This window comes from Lissotriton helveticus, chromosome 5_1 (genome assembly GCF_964261635.1).
Source record: "Lissotriton helveticus chromosome 5_1, aLisHel1.1, whole genome shotgun sequence".
Classification (NCBI taxonomy): Eukaryota; Metazoa; Chordata; class Amphibia; order Caudata; family Salamandridae; genus Lissotriton; species Lissotriton helveticus.
This window is the reverse complement of record NC_136065.1, coordinates 288,174,824-288,195,876: the sequence shown is the minus strand read 5'-3', so window position 1 is coordinate 288,195,876 and position 21,053 is coordinate 288,174,824. Positions and strand designations below refer to the sequence as shown.

At 47.5% G+C, this 21,053-nt stretch overlaps 1 protein-coding gene across 2 annotated transcripts in view; it reads right to left on the bottom strand.

Annotated features, from left to right (window-relative positions):
• The window catches only part of MTOR (mechanistic target of rapamycin kinase), an 865,133-nt gene that overhangs the window by 276,592 nt on the left and 567,488 nt on the right, over nucleotides 1-21,053 (bottom strand). For both annotated transcript variants that reach the window (XM_078642233.1, XM_078642234.1), the window contains 5 exons: nucleotides 15,294-15,433; nucleotides 5,457-5,557; nucleotides 2,852-2,967; nucleotides 1,792-1,869; nucleotides 610-717 (listed from right to left, as the gene is read on the bottom strand). In XM_078642233.1, the coding sequence (XP_078498359.1) occupies nucleotides 610-717; nucleotides 1,792-1,869; nucleotides 2,852-2,967; nucleotides 5,457-5,557; nucleotides 15,294-15,433 (543 nt within the window). The remainder of the gene's footprint in view (nucleotides 1-609; nucleotides 718-1,791; nucleotides 1,870-2,851; nucleotides 2,968-5,456; nucleotides 5,558-15,293; nucleotides 15,434-21,053) is intronic.

The following is a 21,053-nucleotide window of genomic DNA, read 5'->3' as shown; positions in this document are numbered from 1 at the left end:
GTCCGTCGAACTGTAAACAAATGTTTTTTAACTATGCCTTGGGAGGGGAGTTTTTTTCTTGTTTTTTGTAAACTGAAAAATAAAGTTTACAAAAAAGAAAAAAAATCTCTACTACTCTTGTATTGTTTACACAATGTTATAGCTGCATGCCACCTCTCATTGTTCCATTTCTGAAACTTAGAAATTTGTGGTACTAAACACAATTCACTCTGGGTTTGACGATGCTTCACTCTGGTTATGAGTAAAATCCCCACTCTCTAACCCCAAAGTCCAAAGCACTTTGTTTCTGAGTGACCATGCACTGCTCTTTCTTTCCAGGATTATTAACTGTTCTGGTTTGTACTCCGGTTTCTCAAGATCACTCATTGTTTAGAGAAGGAGCATGAAATGCTATAGTTTAACATGACAGTGTTTCACTTATAATGTGTCTACTCGTTGTTATGGCTTTGCATCACTCTGATCTTAACCAGGTGCTTCTATGATTTGATGTGAGTGAGCCATCACTTTAGTTCAGTGTGACTGTGGATCTTTATAACATTATGTGACAGCTCATCTTTCAGGTTTTGAGTAAACATATATCGCTCTTATATTATTCAATTCAGTACTAACCTGCAGTCTTTCCCACCAAGTCTGACGAATGATGTCTCGGCGTTCAGGGACCAGTTTATACTGGATAACCTCTTCTAGCTCAGACAACATCTGACAGGACACCATTGCCTAAAAGGGACAAGACCCACGTGTAATTTGTTATGGCAACATATAGGAAACACAGGGTACAAGACACTGGAGAGTGAAATAAATAACAACGGCCACCATGTATGCATCCAGAACACAGATGCAGACAGAAGAGAATATGAAAAAGCACACAGGACATAAACTGATACATCACGAGAAGAAAGGAAAGATAAATGAAGACACACCAGAATGAGAATGCGGAGAAGGGCAACGGGGAAGGGAGAAGGTACAAAGGAAACAGGGACCTCATAAGAAGGGGCAGCAAGAGAAGAGTAAAGTTATGAAAATGGGGTACTGGTAGTCGCAAATTAACAGACCAAAGAATGAGGAACAGAATAAAAGGGTTGAGTTAACAGAACACGATCCGGGGCTGGTATCATACAAATGTGTGACCTGTCTTTATTATTGTGGTGAGTCAGTCACATATTTAATGGTTACATTTATTATCAGAACATTCTATCCACTTCTCCTACTAAATATAATGATCTTCATATCCCTCTGTGTAAAGGGGACTAGAAAATCATATTTTCAGTACAGTCCAGTGTAAGAAAGAGCTTGCCAGGCCCGACAAGACATAATGTCGGAGGGAGACTACCAGTCTAATGCCATCCAGCACTGGGGTTTAGAGAAAAGAAGGTACAATGCATAAACTCTTCAATAAGATAAAAAGATGGAGAAAGAATGGAGCTGTTTTACAATGTTTGGCGCTTGGAGAACCCTTTGGAATGATGTCCAGCTTCATACCACCAGGTAGCTAACAACTCTGATCAGCTACAGACCCTATCTAGTCTGTTTTTTGTCTCAGAGCCGTATCTAATCCCTTTGTTTAAGCAATTAAAAAGTGATGGGAGAGCTGAAAAGAACCTGCAAACAACAGACAGGAATTACCATAAGGTAAAAAAAAAACACTGAAGGAGGACACAAAATAAATAAACGGAAGAGAAGGAATAACAGTGAGAAGTGGTGAAAAATAATAGATACTGGAATGAGGAACCACAAATGTGGTCCCAAAACAGTTAAAAGACAGAGCTAAGATGCAGTACGTCCTATACTCACTCCGTATGCTCGACTGTAGCTCTCCCCGGCCATGGCGGTCAGTTCTGCATCAAGAAGATCTCTGGCTTTATCAATGCACTATAAAGTAAAATAGGAATTTACAGAGTGTTCCTGAAGGAGAGCATTTATTGTAGAAAGAGTGGGGGAAAAGGGTCCTTCGAATACCGCCAAGGGGAATATTACGATCACTGCAGAAGGCATGCAAGAGTCGCTGATTTACATACGGCCTTTACATTCTCCACTGAAGTGCACAGGTTTCAAAATAGCCCATTGGGGAGCATAGTGCTCATACCACCAAGTGATGCACTGGGTTGATATCCGCCGAGATATGCCTGGTAGTCCCCACTGCGATGCACTGGTGCCCATTACACTATGAGGAGCACTTCTGTATTGATTCTCCCCATGTGAACGTCATCTGTACTCTTAAACTTGTGCTGTGCTCTCAGTGGGTCTTTTCTCTGCCTCATTCGACTTGTCACTCTTCTCATCTCCACCCACTATGCCTTTTAACTCTATAGCAATACGAGCTAGTTTGCCAGTGCCTTCAGTCGCTGTTACTATCCTTGCATGAATTGCTTTTTCATTCTTCACTCTTCCGCTACAATTTCTTTCACACGTCTTTTTACCACTGCTTTAACTGAACTGGCAAATTTTGAGTCAATTCACAAACAGAACGGCTCAAAGCCCGCTTTCTAACAAACCATTAACCAAAACCAAAATGTGAGGATCTACATACCGCAGCATCATATGTATCCTTATTCCTTGCTCTATATCACTCCTGCAACACTGATACTCTATGACCTCAACTGGCTATCCCATCACTCCCATTAAACAATAATTCTCAGTCTCGCCATTCGCTCTAACATATTACTGCTCTCTACACACTCTAGAATTTCTTCAAATCTTCAGAAAAATAAAGAACTTCAGTTTATCTTTGGAGTTGGCCTTTCTTGCCACTACGCAGTGAAATTAGCAAGGTTCTTGTGTGAGTATCCGGAGAAGCAATGTTTTGACTAGCAAGCAAAATTCTTGATGTCAGAAAGTTTTTTTAAATCTTTACCTGCTGTGCCAATGAGAAGAGATCCTGGTGCAGTGCCAGGACTGCTCTGTAGAAGGCCCCATCATGGGTGTCACGGGGGATCATACATGTGTATTCCTCCATACTGTCCCACTGGCCTGACGGGGGAGTAAAGCAACACACGCATTGAGACACAAACTATAGCAAACCCACTTACATTTACTATCCCTTTGCACTCAGTGTTCACCTCCTTCTCCTATGTACATCACACACCCTTAACTCCTATTCACAATCATCACTACCCCTGCAAATGTGCTCCTGACGGATATACAAATGTACTTGTTCATGTACACACACACACACAAACACACTCATATATATGTATATTCTGGTGCACATGCACACATATGGTTTTTTTAGTTCAAAAAGTTTTATTAGAATTTGAAGCAGTAAATAGATAGTAAAACATAATAAAAAGTGATACAGGTGATGAGTATCTATAAAGAATAATATAACAATAGGGGCTAGGTTACAAATAGTTCATTGGATAAATGGCAGATAAATATTGTGGAATACAAAGAATTAGTGACCGGAATAATAAAAAGCATCAAAGGTATCACTATGCAATAGAAAGAGGAGAAATAGTAAGAGAAAGGGGAAAAGGAGAAAGAGAAGATAAAGGAAAAGAGGAAGAGAGCTGGGAAAGAAGAGAGAGGGAAGGCACACATATGGTGTTAAAATTGATGGGGGATCAATGCTGGGCACAAAGCAAAACATTAAAAAAATTGAAATTCACAAGATATGATACTCCTTCCACTTAATCTCTTACCACTGTTGTACTAATTTAAGCTCAGAGCTACCATTGTTAGATGCTACAAATTGTAAACAGAGGGGTGAGTAAAGTGTGAGCTGCTCAGTACCTTTGTGTTGCACTACGTGCTACAAGCATCAGTGGAGCAAGACCCCACCCTTCAGCAAGGTGGGATGAGAGGGGAACACACTAACGCCGCCCTTCGGCAAGGTGTGGGTAGAGTGAAAACTACACCCCTTGCCCTTTAGCAATATGGGACCAAATAATTACTCCCAGGCCTTAGTCAAGGCACTAAGTCCAGAAAATATCTTCCACTTTCAGCCTACACAAGGAGGAGCATGGCCCAGCACACCTAGCAGGTAAACCAGGCTTTTGCTTTGTGTTCTTAACCTCGCCCACTCTTGGGCAAGGGGGAGATCGTGGTAGAAAACATATCCCCTGCATTGAAGCAATTTTGTGGGTTCGAAGGCGCACCAACCCCTTCCAAGCCCTAAGGCAAGGCCAGAAAGTGAAGAGGGCACCAGGGCTGCTTTTAGCTGCCCCATAAAACGTACACATTATCCTCGTGCCCTTGAGTGAGGTTGGCGCTCAGTGAGAGAGAAAGCTGTCCATCCACAGCCCTCAGGCATGGCTGGGGAGAGAAGAATACAAAAACTCAGCCCCTGGGCAAGACTGGCAGTGACTAAGACCAGGTAGGGTGAATTACTTTAAATCCAGGCCTGACAGGCTGTTACGAACCTACAACCCGCCGGTTCTGGCCATGCCAGAAGGGTGAGGAGAAAGGCCTTTTTTGATCTTTTCCTGACTGAATGGTAGGAAGAAAGATGTAGACTCTAAAACTTATGCTTACTGCAGCATAAGCTTCACTACTATGCTGCTTTACAGGTTGTCTTCTGTTTTGTCTGTTGGAGGGAGAGCAGCAAGCACCTTACTATGCACTGGCATACTGGGGCATGTGTACTTTTTAAATATCCGTTATTGTTTGCGATGAATTCTCTGCTTTATATGCGGGGGCTGTGGCCTATGCAGAAATATACAGCAATGGTGCATCAGCATTAGATACAATTTTGTCTTGTATCTCTAAATGAACTGGACGCATGACTGAAAGACAGCTGTGCTACTAACCTTCATCCAGCGGTTTCAGAGTTCTCCGTGACTAAAGTTCGCTAGGAATAGACCATCTTAAATTCAAAAGTGCTAGGTTTGAACTGAGTGGTGACCTGACCGCCAGGACTGGAAGGTCACTGAACAAATATTCCTATAAATTCAGTCAACTCTTATGATTACATAAAATGAATGCCAAATTCAACCCTGCTGTAACAATAGGCACATTGCTATAAACCATGATTTATGCAGTTATTTTTAGTTTACTGAGCATAACCTTTGAACTACTTTTCCAATCTACACCAAATATGGAATGCTCAAGGCTTGAATTTTGAATACGAAGTGGGCAAAAGTCTAATTTCCTATTGTGTGAGGCATCAACCTTAGCTACAAATGTGTGACAGCATCTATGTTTTATACACAAACACAAATATATATTTATATGTATATTAATATATACATACACTCACCACTTCACTCGTGTTTACTATTTATATGTACCATTAACTTTCCGCAAACACCCACAGCACAATTACCATTCATCTTCCCCTGTACATTCAACCCACACCTCACTCAACATATTTACCAATCATCCGCTTTTCCTAGTTTACCACTCACCTTCATTAATTGACCTCTACCAATTCAATTACTTATTATGTTTCCCATGTTATTCCATTGCCCTTTTGCGTGTTGCCCTATTTTTCTTCCATAACGGAGGCGACTGTGCCTTACCTAAGCCCCAGGCTGCTGCGGCTGCCATGCGTGCCATTTTAGCTTGTGTTTCTTCTGTCACCAGAGTCCACTTCTCACAGCACTGCTGGTGGAGTTGCCCCCTGAGAAAACAAGCACAGCATTAGCCCACCGAACATCCAACAGGAAAAGACACCATGTAACTGACACTGAGCCAAGTCAACTGGAAGTGGAAGGTGACAGGGCTACCCCTGATGTAAACAGACATTAAGGAACTCTATAGGGGCAGACTTTAAATAGAAAACTCGGAGCATCACCCACGGGGGGGGGGGGGAGGTGGCTGAGTTGTGTCAGAGGAAAGTATCCGCCAACAACTGAGAACGCTGTAAATACAGTGTCTTTACTAGGAGCCATGCTGTAGCCTTGATCTGGGGGAAGAGTTGTCCTTTTCCAAACTTTAACTCGTCTTTACATTAAAACAATTAAAATATATAAAGTGATGTTGCGTCTCGAATGGCTGGAGGGGTCACAGCTCTTTTGTTAAGTTAAATTTAAATGAGAGAGTTGAACACAGTCCAGCCAGCCCTCCAGGACGGTCAATCTTTACTGGTGTCTCTAGCTTCGCTAGTATTTGTAGTGTGCTGTGCAAGTGCGGGACCAATAGACCGTGTGAAGACTGACTGGTGTTCACTGAGGCCACATCCTGTGAGGCTGAAGATGATTGACTGGACAACCCGTCTGATCTCTGCTCCAAGGTTCCTACTTAGAAACTGCAGCTGTCTTGAGAGGAAAGCCATTATCCTTGACATGCCAGTGCACTTTTCCCTACACTTCCCTGAAACTCACTCTTCTTCCTGCCCATTCTTGTGCAGCCTAGTTTGAATTTACAAGACACCTTGCCTAGTTGTGATGAAACGAACCTATGTGCCTGGCTGGGAAACCCAAATGGGAGATACAACGGACTGAAGATGCACTTTGTCATGGTCGTAGGACGAAACCTTTTCCTTTTGGCTGGCCCTGGCGTTCCACAACTGCCAGAGTGAGAATAAATACTAGTTATTTTGACCAAGGACTTTTATTCATCTGAACTTCGAAAGAAAACGGTCTGCTCCAGCACAGTGGTACAGTTTATCAGAAACATCCGCTTGAGAGAGTCACTGTGCACACCAAAGTGGCATGACCAGGCACTTGAAAAGGAGTACCTGTACTAACCAGTGAGTAGAGGAGCAGGCCCTTGGCCAAAACTGGAGGCCAGGCCAGGGCCCAACTGACGGAAAGAATATGTTGAGGCTGTCATGGAGCATGAGCATCACGGAACCACAACAAATGACAGACCAGTCAATCTTAATCACTCACAAGAGATTTTATGCAAATACCTGTACAAATAAAACAAGATGAACCCACACCACTCACGATCATCCCATTAACCTGGGAGCCTTTACCTGACCCCATGCAGCCCTAGATGGACAGACCTTGCTTCCTCTTCATCACAGTTCTTGGATTGTGTCCTACTGGCTACAGATCCGTGACCCTGATTTTACATTCTTCAGTCATTGTGTGTACTATGTATGATGTGTGTTTACTGTAGTCTAACATGCTGATGGGGGCGGTCAGCAGGAGTGTGGTGTCACATGTTTAATTAGGTGTAAAATGTGTGTATTCGAATGACATGACACTTGCTTGACAACACAGCAAAGTGATAAATCACCCTTGATCAAAGAAACACAAGTCACATTTATGATTTAGGTGTAAAATCACTTTAGGTGTACTGTCTCCTTTGTTATTAATTGTGCTGCATTGTGGTAGCACACTCAGGGGCAAACCCCCATTGGGGTGTAAAGTTATCCATGATTCAAAATTAGAAGGAGTTTGGAAACACTTCAAGGAACAAGCATTGGAAATGCAATAGGTCTCGCATTAGGAAAGTTTGAGTGATTGGTATTGTAAATGACACTTTTTTTATTTATGTGTTGGTTTTGAAAATAGTAAAATTAATAGCTTTGTCAGTTACAATGTCAATAGTTTTAACTTTCGCAAATGTGACACCTATAGCATTTGTAATGCAATGTGTGTTGTATTTACGTGACTTAGATGTATTGATATTACAAATAACAATGGCTTTTAATTTTGTAAATAATGTGGTGGTGGATGCGGTGGTGGTGCATGTGATGGATGTGGTGGTGGTGGATGTGGTGGTGGATGTGGCGGTGGATGTGGCGGTGGATGTGGAGGTGATGGTGGATGTGGTGGTGGATGTGGTGGTGGATTCGGTGGATGTGGTGGTGGTGGATGTGGTGGTGGATGTGGTGGTGGATGTGGTGGTGGATGTGGTGGTGGATGTGGTGGTGGATGTGGTGGTGGATGTGGATGCGGTGGATGTGGTGGGATGTGGTGGTGGATGTGGTGGATGTGTTGGTGGTGGATGTGGTGGTGGATGTGGTGGTGGATGCGGAGGTGGTGGATGTGGTGGATGTGGTGGTGGTGGATGCGGTGGATGTGGTGGTGGATGTGGTGGATGTGGTGGTGGATGTGGTGGTGGTGGGTGTGGTTGATGTGGTGGTGGATGCGGTGGATGTGGTGGTGGTGGATGTGGTGGTGGATGCAGTGGTGAATGTGGCGGTGGATGTCATGGTGGATGTGGAGGTGGTGGTGGATGTGGTGGTGGATGTGGTGGTGGATGTGGTGGTGATGGTGGATGTGGTGGTGGATGCGGTGGATGTGTTGATGGTGGATGTGGTGGTGGTGGTGGATGCGGTGGTGGTGGTGGATGGGGTGGTGGTGGTGGATGGGGTGGTGGATGTAGTGGTGGTGGATGTGGTGGATGTGGCGGTGGATGTGGTGGTGGCGGTGGATGTGCCGTCCCAGAGTGATGTGGCGCCGTCCCAGAGTGATATGGTGGTGTTGTGCGGCGTGCAGCAGTGTGCGGGGTGCAGCAGTGTGAGGCGTGCAGCAGTGTGAGGCATGCAGCAGTGTGAGGCGTGCAGCAGTGTGAGGCGTGCAGCAGTGTGAGGCGTGCAGGGGTGAGAGGCGTGCAGGGGTGAGAGGCGTGCAGGGGTGAGAGGCGTGCAGGGGTGAGGGAGGGTGAGGGTGTGTGAGGGTGTGTGAGGGTGTGTGAGGGTGTGTGAGGGTGTGTGAGGGGGTGTGAGGGTGAGGGGGTGTGAGGGTGAGGGGGTCTGAGGGGGTGTGGGGGTGTGAGGGTGAGGGGGTGTGAGGGTGTGAGGGTGAGGGGGTGTGAGTGAGGGGGTGTGTGGGTGAGGGGGTGTGAGGGTGAGGGGGTGTGTGGGTGAGGGGGTGTGTGGGTGAGGAGGTGTGTGGGTGAGGGGGTGTGTGGGTGAGGGGGTGGGAGGGGGAGGGTGTGTGAGGGTGAGGGTGTGTGAGGGTGAGGGGTGTGAGGGTGAGGGGGTGTGTGGGTGAGGGGGGTGAGGGTGAGGGGGAGTGAGAGTGAGGGGGAGTGAGAGTGAGGGGGAGTGAGAGTGAGGGGGAGTGAGAGTGAGGGGGAGTGAGAGTGAGGGGGTGTGAGAGCGAGGGGGTGTGAGAGTGAGGGGGTGTGAGGGGGTGTGGCGGTGTGAGGGAGAGGGTGAGGAGTGTGAGGGTGAGGGGGAGTGAGGGGGTGTGTGAGGGTGAGGGGGTGTGCATTCTGAGGGTGTGTGGCGGTGTGAGGGGGTGAGGGCGTGTGAGGGTGAGGGGGTGTGCATTCTGAGGGTGTGTGGCGGTGTGAGGGGGTGAGGGCGTGTGAGGGTGTGTGTAAGGGTGAGAGGGTGGGTGTGTGTGAGGGTGAGAGGGTGGGTGAGAGGGTGGGTGAGGGTGAGGGGGTGAGTGAGGGGGTGAGGGAGGGGGTGAGTGAGGGTGAGGGGGTGAGTGAGGGGGTGAGAGTGAGTCAGGTGAGTGAGGGTGTGAGAGTGAGTGAGGGTGAGAGGGTTGTGAGAGTGAGTGAGGGTGAGAGGGTTGTGAGGGTGAGTGAGGGTGAGTGAGGGTGAGTGAGTGAGGGTGAGGGGTGAGTGAGTGAGGGTGAGTGAGAGTGAGGGCTCTGAGGGGGTGTGGCGGTGTGAGGGAGAGGGTGAGGGGGGTGAGGGGGAGTGAGGGGGTGGGTGAGGGGGTGTGCATTCTAAGGGAGTGTGGCGGTGTGAGTGGGTGAGGGCGTGTGAGGGTGAGGGGGTGTGCATTCTGAGTGGGGGGGTGGCGGTGTGAGGGGGTGAGGGTGGGTGAGAGGGTGGGTGAGAGGGTGGGTGAGAGGGTGGGTGAGGGGGTGAGTGAGGGGGTGAGGGGGTGAGGGGGGTGAGTGAGGGGGTGAGGGGGTGAGTGAGGGGGTGAGTGAAGGTGAGGGGGTGAGTGAGGGGTGAGAGTGAGTGAGGTGAGTGAGGGGGTGAGAGTGAGTGAGGGTGAGAGGGTTGTGAGAGTGAGTGAGGGTGAGAGGGTTGTGAGGGTGAGTGAGGGTGAGTGAGGGTGAGTGAGGGTCCGAAGTAAATGGTGGCAGGGCAGACATCATTGCAGCTAGCAAGTCGATCTTGACATTTGTATACTCTCTACTCCGACCAAGGCTGGAATTAGTCACTAGTTACAGACCTGAAGACTGGATGTGCTCTCTCTGAACACACTGCAGCGGCAGAGCTGTGAACATCGGCCCGATCAGATCTGCACACAATTTGTCATAGATAGACAATAAGCACATTGCATGGAGAGCAAATGTTCCTTCTGCTGGACTACGAAGCAGTCCGTAAGACATAGACACACACTACATGCTCTACTGCACAACCTCATGAACACACTACAGAGTCCGCAAGGGCTAAAGCTAGAGCTAGGCAAACCCAAAGCGCAGCATACATATATCTACGGAAATCTAAGATGAAGCAAAATTAAACTCAAGGCTCACGGTGCCCTCAAGCCACAGTCTAGAACACCATGACTGGGAATCCATTTTAGACGGAGCCATAATGAGCGAGTGGCCAACAGACCCTGTAAGTCCCAGTGGGGTACACGTGTTACTATGGTAATCCCTAAACTAAAGCCACAATAAACATGTGGTAAATGGAGACTATAAACAACAAGCTCTCGGCATTGCTGTGGGGGAGGCGGGGGAGCGGAGCGCATTCCTTTGAAGTGTGATGATATGGGGGGGGGCAGGGGAGAGGAGCGGCCACATCAATGGAGAGCTGATGAAGTGCTAGGATTCCCCACGGCCAGACTGACTTTTGCGTGGCGCGCAGCGTACTTGGGAACACAGCGACATATAGCATGGGACAGAGTAGCAGCGTGAGAGGGACAGAAATGCATATTTTTAGCGCACAGCATGGGCGGGGGCAGTATGTGACAGAGGCAGAGCGTGGGCAGAGTGGGACGCAGCAAGAATGTGGGGTCAGAGGGGCACATAGTATGGACGGGGGTGGGGGATCAGAGGCAATATGTGAAAGGAGCAGAGCGTGCCATGGGGCGGACAGAGTGGTGCACAGCATGGACGGTGTTGGGGGAACGGAGAAGGCAGCATGTGACTGAGAGGCAGAGCGTGGGCAGGAGACAGCGTGGCGCGCAGAGTACTTGGGTTGAGAGGGACACTTAGCATGGGGCAGACTATCAGTGCGAGAAGGGCATGGGCGGGGGGCAGTATGTGACAGAGGCAGAGCGTGGAATGTTTTTAAGACAAACTTAAAGAGAGGGCTAAGCGTCCCAGCAGACCGCGCCCTAATTTAAGCTCGGACAATTTTATAGAAGCAGCCGAGGGCAAGAGACTGCCCGCTGGTAAAAAAAACAAGCCTTTCACCGTAACACGGCGGGCAGGGGAGGGGGCGGAGAGGGGAGAGGTGCGAGGTGCGACACGGCAGGCAGGCAGGGGAGGAGAGTAGGAGGAGGAGGGGGGAGGAGAGTAGGGGAGGCACGGCCTAGCGGCCGTGCAATCAAGTAGTGAGGGGGCGGAGCTGGGGGAGGCTGTGAGAGAGAGTAGGCAAGGCAGGCGGCTGGGGGCATGTGCACGCGCATTTAAGCTCAATGCGCATGCGCATTGAGCTTAAATTTCTCGTGCACTGCAAGGAATCGCCACGATTCCTTGCAGTGTGGATAAAGAGCGGATAAGTGCCAATACTCTCGCCTTGCTCGATGCGCATGCGCATCGACAGGCGAGACCTAAAAAGACTCACAATGTGAATTACACGTTTCGACAAGCAATGGCTGCACTGACCCAAATGAAGTAAAGGTAGAAGGGGACTCCAAAGCCTCTCCCTCTCTGTATTTCTAGTGCTGATTGATTTGATTTCTAGAAAATAACTGAAGCTGACTGATGTTAGACATAAAATACAGATCCGTGCCTTCTTTTATACTTATGGCACTTTTTTCTAGAAAGGCATTTTGCGTCAGCTTGATTTGACATATGGCACATGCATTTATTGCACATAGTGTATTAAATTAGCCCCAATAATAATTCAAAACAAATCATTATCAATGTAACTATGAAGCCTTGGCTAGAATCCCTACTTTCTCACTTAAGCAAATTGTATGCTACCAAACAATCACTCAACTTCACTGTGCCTAATTTCCCCGGGCTTCCTTGACACTCAAATTTGAGAGCACACTGAATTAATTCAGTTCGGGATGTGCACAATACAAAAAGGTGTGTATGGAGTGTGCTTCACATAAAATTATTTTGGCATACACTGAACTAATCTGTCTCTTGGTTTACTAATTGTTTCAAAATTAGGACATGGAAGAGTTTAATGTTGAGAAACTATCACTTTTATTTAATTACGCTTAGTAATATATTTCAAAGGTACTAAAAAGGACCCTTAAAAGAAATAACATCTGTCATACTGCACATGACATTTGCTGTGCCATTCACATGCTAAAATATTCCAATGGTTGGGTTCACCAAGCCGAAAGTTATGTTAACGAGTTAGTTCATCACTGTGAAACGGCCGCAGTTAGTGGACAAAACAGTTAAAATGCTACCACCCCTTTCACAGGAGGATGAAGGCTTGTGTTTGTTCACCGTCCTGTGTTGTAGCCGTGTTATGGTGGTTGCCAATTTCAGTCATTACTTCTCGTGTGATCCGGAGGGGATGAATGTTTCTAGTGCTGAGGAGGTTGTGCTGGGTCTGATCTGGAACCTTGGTGTTCTAGAGTTGGCAGTGAGTTCGGGTAACGCCATGCTTGGAGGTTTATCTCAGCAACGACAGAGCGGGGGAGTAGCTACCAGAAAAGAGTTCTCAATCCAGGCCATATCCTTCACTTGGAGAGGCTGAAGCCAGGTCGCTCTGGAGTCACACTCCACAAAGGCTGCAATACCAGGCTCTGCAACTGGGTAAACATTTGGAGCCTTGGGCACAGAGTTATTGTGTGGATGGGATCTCTGGCATGAGGTATAGTAGGCGTTGTGCTTTTCACAGTGCACTACAGAGAAAATTGCCAGACTCCAACAACTAGCATCATATTCATAGCTATAGCTGTGGTGTTAATAGAATGATTAGCAGTGACCAGGAGATTAAGAAATGAACTATCGGGCCATCACCCAAGCATCTGACTGGGGCTGGAGGGCACTGGTGAGGACTGATCATCTATTAGCCTACATCATCTGCAGAGAACCTCTGAACCAAGCCCAGTTTGTAACACAGGGAGGACCGTGTATTTATTCCTACATGGCTATTTGGAAGGGCCCCATTAGGGCTAGAAGATGGCTTAAATGGTTCCACCTCAACCAACAGGTTGTGAAGGCATGGAACATCCAAAGTCTTCTGCTCTGAGTGGTGCGAATGGATTCAGGCACCCAATGGGTTTGGCTAGAGCCAGGAAAGAAGCAGGCTAACCAGTAATATGCAAAGTAAAACATGGAGCACTCCCAGTATATTTGCAGCAATTCAGATTCATTTGATGAGAAAAAATACAGAAAAGACTATAAAAAACATAGGAAACAGTAGCACAGCTTTTCCAAGACATACAGTGTATATTCGTCCCATCATTGATGCATGCTCGATAAAGTTTCACAACCATAAACATAACAGAAGCTCAAGACCTAATTACCCGGAAAAAAACACCCCCAGACCTCAGAGATGGGTAATCCTGTACAACTTTCAGACGAATGCGAGGCATAAACTGTAATCCAAACACAAGTGCAGGCCATGCATACTCCATCTGGTCTCTTAGTCAGCAATGCTACTGCTAAAGTCCTGGGAGGTTCGGGTTGAAACGCTGTACAAAGGGTACTAACCTGAAGAGGAATATCACCTGCCCAGGAGGTTTGATGAAAAGAGCAACACAACAGGGAGCTAGGATCTTGGATTAGCAGTGCATTCTTGTGTCTTGTGGCAGCTAAGTAACAAACAGCAGTATATCAGAATTATTTCCAGAATAGAACATTGATCTGTTGGGAGCGCCACCGAAGAAAATGGAGTAGCTCAGGCCTAATAATTGCTGGTATATCCCTTCTGCTCCAACATTCCAGTGTTTGACTTTCTGTTTCACGCTTTTTTCATTTGGAACATTTTACGCTCAGTGGGTGGAATGTTCCAATATAGCCTTAGAGCCCGACGTAGTGGGCTCTACTGCCCATTAAGGGCCTGCGACAAAGCCACGGGCCTTTAACAAGGGAGCGGGCCTTTAATGTCCGGTAGAGCCCACTACGGAGGGCTCTAAGGATATATTAGAACATTGTGCGTGTGGAGGGCAGATGTTCCTATTTGTAAAACAAAGGCCTCATGGAGCCCGAGGGGCTTGAAATCCCCTCGGGCTCAGTGAGGGCTTTGTTCACAGAAATAGCTGTGAACAAACATTGGACTGTTGATGCTCCGGGCTTCTACAAGCCATTAAAAGTCTGGAGCACTCAATTGTCTTCAATGGTACGCTCAACATTACAATGTTCTGAAAGCACTATAGTCCTTCTGTCTCAGGCTGTACACGTTGTTAAAGGCCCTCTCCCTCGTTATAGGCCCTCGACCCTCACCCGGATCCAAGGCCTTTGACAACCAATATTGCAATCGGCAGAGAGCTATAAAACTACAGTAATACATGAAAACCTATGTAAACGCAGACCATTATCGAAAGCAATCTACAATTTGCTGAAAGGGATGTGCAGAACCTCACATTTTAAACTACATACAAACAGGGTGGTGGGATGTGAGTCCTGCTTTGTGTTTGCCTGGACAGCCCAGATATAGTCAACTTCCAGGAAGAAGTGAAGCTCTGACTATCGACATCTTCCATAGAAGGTTGCTAGCGGTTTTCGGAGGATGTGGAGTGGTTTCATACGGATTGAAAAATAAGAGTGAAATATAGTCTTGTCTGTAATCAATCAGCTTGATGAGCCATTTATTCGTGGTTCAGTTGTCAAACTGTCAAACTACTGAAAACTCGCGACTTTGTATTTTTTCTAGAACAGGTGGAACGTAATTTGGGAGGCCAAAAAAAGGGGATGATGAAAGTGAAGCAATTACTGAAGTTTTATGTCCTAACATAATCAGTTCAAAATTCAGTAATGTCGAGTTCAGCCATCTGGAGGTGAGCTAACTTCCCATTCCAAACAGGACAGCTGAAAAGCAGGCCTCGGAGTTAAAGAGCGCAGGCATACATCTGTGTGCCATCCAGCTCTGAAAGATGAAATCATGCAACCAAACGAGGTTCTGCAATAAATGAAAACAGACTAATTTCTTAAAGACAAGGTAATGCCAGCAGGTCCAGCTGGCACTATCCAACCCTAACAAAAGACTAACGGGTTACTAAGGGGTCAGCACCCTCTTTAAAATATCACAGGCATAGCTTCCCCATACTCACAAAAAGACCCACAACAGAAGGCTATGCACTCCCACTCTCCAGTACCTATCATCTTATCCCACAATCCTCTGCTCCCAGTCCTGTGGGTTTCACGTATGCATGAACCGCTACCAGGACACGGTCCCATCTTACCATTCGCCAAGTGCTTCCAAGCAACGCATGCGGCCGAGCATCAACTCGGAGTCATCTTTGTTCACCTCCATCTTCTTGTCATAGGCGAGAAGAGCATCTTCCCACTCATGGAGCTTCTCGTACCAGGTGGCCTGGATCTCCTAGAGGGCAGAGATGGAGAAGTGAGGGAGGAGGTCCAAACAGAAAAGATACTGAGCGGAAAGAGTAAAACTGAAAGTAGGAGCAGAAGAGGAGAGGGCAGAGAGTGAGGAATCACTAGAAGGAGCGAAGTACGAACAGGGCATTTACAGTAGAGAGCTACAGCGTGAAAGAGAAGTTGTGAGGGGTGAGGTAAAATGATACATAGAGGAGTGTGCACAGTGAGGAGCAAGATGAAGGGAGGACACTGGGTAATGAGATTATGAATAAGATGCAACACTAAGAGGAGGCTGGAAGAAAAAAAATTAAATAGTTGTCACAGAGTAGAGTGAAGCCAACTGAAGAAGGAAGCCTGTAAAGATACAGGGATATGAATCACAAGAAGGAGCAGGACAAGAAGAAGATAATGAAAGAAAGAGAGTGAAAATGTCAGAGATAGAAGAGGGGAAATGAGGTTACAGAGAAGAGTTTGGTGAGGGAGAAACAGAAAGAAAAAACGAAAAGAATAGAGGATGTAAGCGAGGGGCAAGGCAAATGTAGAATAAGAAGAGATGGGGGCATAACAGTCAAGAGCAGGGGGAAACTGAGAGGAAAGAGGTTCAGAGGATACTGAGAGTAGACCAGGATTAGTTTGGGGAAAGAGCAAGAGGGGGAAAGAACACTAAATGGATGAAAGCCACAAGAGAGAGAAGTATAGAGGGCAGCAAGAGGAGGTGTCAGAGTGGGAAGTTGGGGGCTCGGGGAATTCTAAAGAAGAGAATATATGGGGCAGACAAAGAAACCAGGGAAGGAGCAGAGAGAGAGAAAGCAGTAACCAGTATCGGAGCAAGAGGAAAGGATGCTCAGGGCAGAGAGGAGAGCCAGGAAATGACTCAGAAGAGAAGATGAGGACGGGGATGCGCGGTAACAGTTACAGGGAGAAGAGTGGGGTGAAGCAAGGTACAGAGAAAACAAGGCAAGACTTTGGGCAGGAGGGAAATGGAGAGAGGAATATGAACAAGAGCATACAATGAGAGCGAGAGAGGGAAGCCAAAGGAAGAGAGGCTTCCAGGGTGAGCAATACGAAGAAATGGTGAAACAGGAACAGCTCAGGAGCTCTGTTGTTTGTAAAGGCCCCAGGAATATTTCATGGTTATGGGGATCACTGAACAGTCTCGTATTCGCTAAGTATCAGAGGCCTTCTATTTAGTTAATTCTGGCCTAAACCACCTCAATCAGAGCAAAACACAAAAGGGCTTTGAAGACGGGTCTTTGTTTTATAAGTAGCGGGCCTGGCGCAAACAAGCATTGGCATAGCCCATCAGTCTCGGCAAAGGGGGTGCCTAATTACAGAGACGGCGAAAGGGGCATTGGGGCAGTTTATCAACCAATTAGCATGCAGGCTGCTGCATATGTCCAATTGAAAAATGCACCCTCCGATGCGCGCAGACGTACAAAGCTACTGAGACGCACGCGCATAAAGAGCACACGCATAAAGAGCACACGCATGATTCGAGCCCAGCAGAAATAAACAAGTACACTTAAGCTACAACCAGAATACACGAATCCAGTCAAAAACGGACACACGCGAAGCCCACGGGTGGGGTCTGAGCAAGCAGATATACCCAGGGCGTCACCAGTGGCACCTTCTGATGATACACATGGGGAGTAAACGCACACACCTGATACTGAGAGCTCAGATTTTATGTAATTTATAACGCATAGCCTCGTTCAATAGCACGGAGTCGATATAGATTTCGGCAGAAATAACAAAAAAAGAAAAGCATCATATAAAACTATAGGCGTAAAGTTAAACATCATAGTTTGCTGTTAAGAAGCACCTGCGCTCACACTGCCTTCCACACATATAGGCAGATATCTTACTAATTATTATAAGTTTTTAAGTCACATGTAGGTCTCAGGGGTGTGCCTTCTTTAGCTCCGTTCTTCTGTGATGTACCTGTTTGTCAGGCACACTACTTGTTTATTTAGGCATTGTTATATAGTGAAATGTATTTATGTGTGCATTTTTATATAGCGACGGACATTACCTAAAGGTTCTACAGCGCTTTACAGTAGGACTGGTCATTGTGTTATGTTATGGGATCTTATATAGCGCATGGCTACCCCAGCATCGGGGCGTCCCAGCGCTTGCGGACATGCCTGAAGCTAGTACGACAGAGGATGTGCTAGATGGACGCAAACAGCCAAGTTTTTATAAGTTTTCGGAATTGCAGGTGATTTGAAGTGGCCCGAGCTTTTGGGGGGATAGAATTCCAAAGCTTAGGGGCCAGATACCTGAAGGAGCGGCCGCCGGCTCTACTCCTCCGAATCCTGACAGTACGAGCTAGAAAAAAGTCAGCTGAGCGGAGTGCGCGCGTGGGAATATAAATGGAACAAAGTCCCTGCAGAGTTTGGGGGCCAGCGCTATACAAGATTTTGTGGGGGAGGCAGAGGGTCTTGAATTGAATGCGTTGCTGTATCGGCAACCAATGTAGTCATCGGAGAAAGGGGCACGTGTGACAAGTTTTGGGTAGGGCAAACAGAACACGAGCAGCAGCGTTCTGTGCTCTTTGCATCCTATTTATCGCAGTCATGTTGGAGCCTAACATGGGGACATTACAATAATCCAGGTGAAATAAGACTAATGCCTGGACTATAATCTGGCGGGTAGGGGGCTCAAAGAAACCCAAGATGGGTTTAAGAGAGCGAAGACGCCCGTAGCAAGTACCTGCCACTTTTTTGGCATGGGACTCCAGGTTGAGTGAGTTGTCAAGCATCACCCCCAGATTTTTTACTGACTCCTTGGGTATGGGAGCTGGTCCCAGCGCAAGAGGCCACCAGTGCTCGTCCCATGTCTGCGTGCCATTGCCGATCAGAAGTACCTCTGTTTTAGAGGAGTTTAACTGAAGGCAATTGTTAGATAGCCACCTTGATATGGCCAGGATGTCTTCTTGGAATTTAATTTGGTCCATCACATTGTTGTTTGAGAAGTTGAAAATGAGCTGCGTGTCGTCCGCATATGATATTAGCTGGATCTTACGTTCCCGGGCCATCAAGGCCAGGGGGCGGACGTACACATTAAACAATGTGGGACTGAGCGCAGACCCCTGAGGCACCCCACATTCAAGAGGGAGCCTGCTGGATGAGTACTGCGGGGCGTGCACCTGGAAGGAACAGTCAGATAGGAATGACGCGAACCAGTCCAGGGCCGTTTCTCTGTCTCCGATCTCCCACAGTCTCTCAAGTAGTATTTTGTGGGAGACCGTGTCAAAAGCCGCACTCAAATCCAGCAGAATCAAAATAGAGGTTGCGCCCATGTCCAAAGAAGCCCTTAGATGTTCTGTGACTGTTAGCAGGGCAGACTCCGTACTATGGTTAGCACGGAAGCCATTCTGGGACTCATCTAGAATCCCATTGGACTCCAAGTAGGCAGTCAGAGTGGAATTGACATGTGCTTCCGCCACTTTCGCAAGATAAGGAAGCAGCGAAATAGGTCGGAAACTATCTGGCCTAGAGGGATCCAATGATCGTTTCTTCAAGAGGAGCACTACTTTGGCATGTTTCCAAGATTTAGGAATGGAGGCTTGCTGTAAAGATCGGTTAATCAGCTCTCGGCCTTCCTGCAGGACAGAGTCACGAAGTGATCTGAACAATTCCGGTTTGATGGGATCATCCGGGGCTCCTGACTTTACTCTTAGAGCCAGGTGTTCCATTCCTGTCTGCTCTATAGGTGGAAGAGTTGAGAGGGAGTAAGGAGGATCAGATTTGTCTCTAGCAGGATTGGGGAACCCCAAGGGGCCATCCGGTTGTAATAGGTCATATATCCCTTTGACTATATTAATAAAGAAACAGGATAGTTCTTCACACTGTGCATCTGACACTATCAGATTGCCTGTGCCTTCCGGAGCCTTGGTCATATCTTTCACCAGAGAGAAGATCGTTTTGGAACGGTTAGTGCTTGAGATAATCAGGTCTGTGTAGTAGGTGGCTTTAGTTTTTTTATGAGTTTGTGGTACGCTTTAGTGGCCAATCTAAACTTAGTTTTGGCCAGGGGGTCATAAGATCGTCTCCAGATACGCTCTAACAGCTTGCATTGTTTTTTTAGTGTCAACGAGAGTCTCCGAGTACCAGGGGTGGGACTGATCTCGCTTAGGCCTCGAACGTTTCATGGGGATAAAGTGATCCAATGAATTATTAATCCACTCCCTATAGGCAGAATCCGCCTCCTCCATGTTGTTCGACCAGACAGGGCGGAAGTGGTTAAGCCTGGCTTCATTAGTAAGTTACAAGATTACATTATCCTAAAATGTTGCTACATTTAAATAAAGTAAAGACAATAGAGTGTGGTATAAATGGCGGCAGTCATAATGTCTGTATAACAGGATGTGGACAGGTGTCAAATGTAAGACACGTCTGATGAAATGAGGTAGACAAGGACGCCTTAAGGCACCGATCAGTGCAGAGACTAACACAGAGAGGTAACATCCTAAAATGAGGTCAAAAGGCTGCAAGGGCAGAGACCATTTTAGACACAAGGGGGTCGATTAGGATCGCGGACGGACTTGAGTCCGTCCGCGACCCCTGAGGAGGAGGGAACGTCCGCATGGGCTGCGGCGTTCCCTCCGATCAAATTAGGATGTGACCGCCAGGGTGGCGGTCACATCCTCTATCACTAACATTGCGGCGGGTGCAGCTTCAAGCTGCATCCGCCGCAATGTAAAAAATCCATGCACAGCATTTGCGTGCACAAAGCGGCAGGCACCGCGCGGTGCCTGCTGCATTGTGCACGCAAATGCAGGGGGGTACCATAGGTACCCCCCATGTGCACCCCCCACCCCACCTTCACCCAGGGGGCCCGCAACGGGCCCCCAAAGTGAAGGTCCGTATGCTTTTCCACAGCGGTAAAGCCGCCGCGGAAAAGCATATATTTTCAGACATCCTAATATGCCTGGCGGTGTCTGATAGACACCACCAGACATGTTAGTGCTTTTCCGCCGCGGTCGCCTTCCGACCGCGGCGGAAAAGCGGCGGACAGATTATCAGACCCACCAGCCATCCTAATTTGGCGGTGGGTCTTTGGAGTCTCCGCCGCGGTTTTTCCGCATCCTCCAGGCCGGCGGACACTTCCGCCGGCCCGGAGGATGCGGAAAAACCGCCATCCTAATCGGCCCCAAGGTGTGGGTGTGCTCCCGTCGGGCATTCACTTTAATTAAACAAATCTAAGGGTGGCTCCTCTGTCGGAACGGATGAGAGTCGCCCCACTTAAGTTACCATTCCCCCCGAAAGAATGAAAAATAAAATGGTAATACATTACCATTTTATTTTTCATCCTTCCATCCTGACGCTCGTGTGAGGACAGGGGTGGGGCCGCCGCTGAATGACAGCAGCAGGGAGGAGGGAGGGCTGTTTCTGCACGTCTTTTTGGCCAGCCGTCTTGTGACGGCCAGCCACACATGCGCACTTTGAAACTTCTAACCCAGCTGCATTAGGAAATCTGGGTCAAAGTAAGTGCTGGGCTCCAGTGTCCTTGGGAGCAGCGATTGAGGCCCCTCCCTCCAATCATGGTGCTGCTCTCAAAGCGTGAGAGCAGTGCCAGGATTAGATCCCACACTGTAGAATACAGTTGCGGTTAAGAAGAGG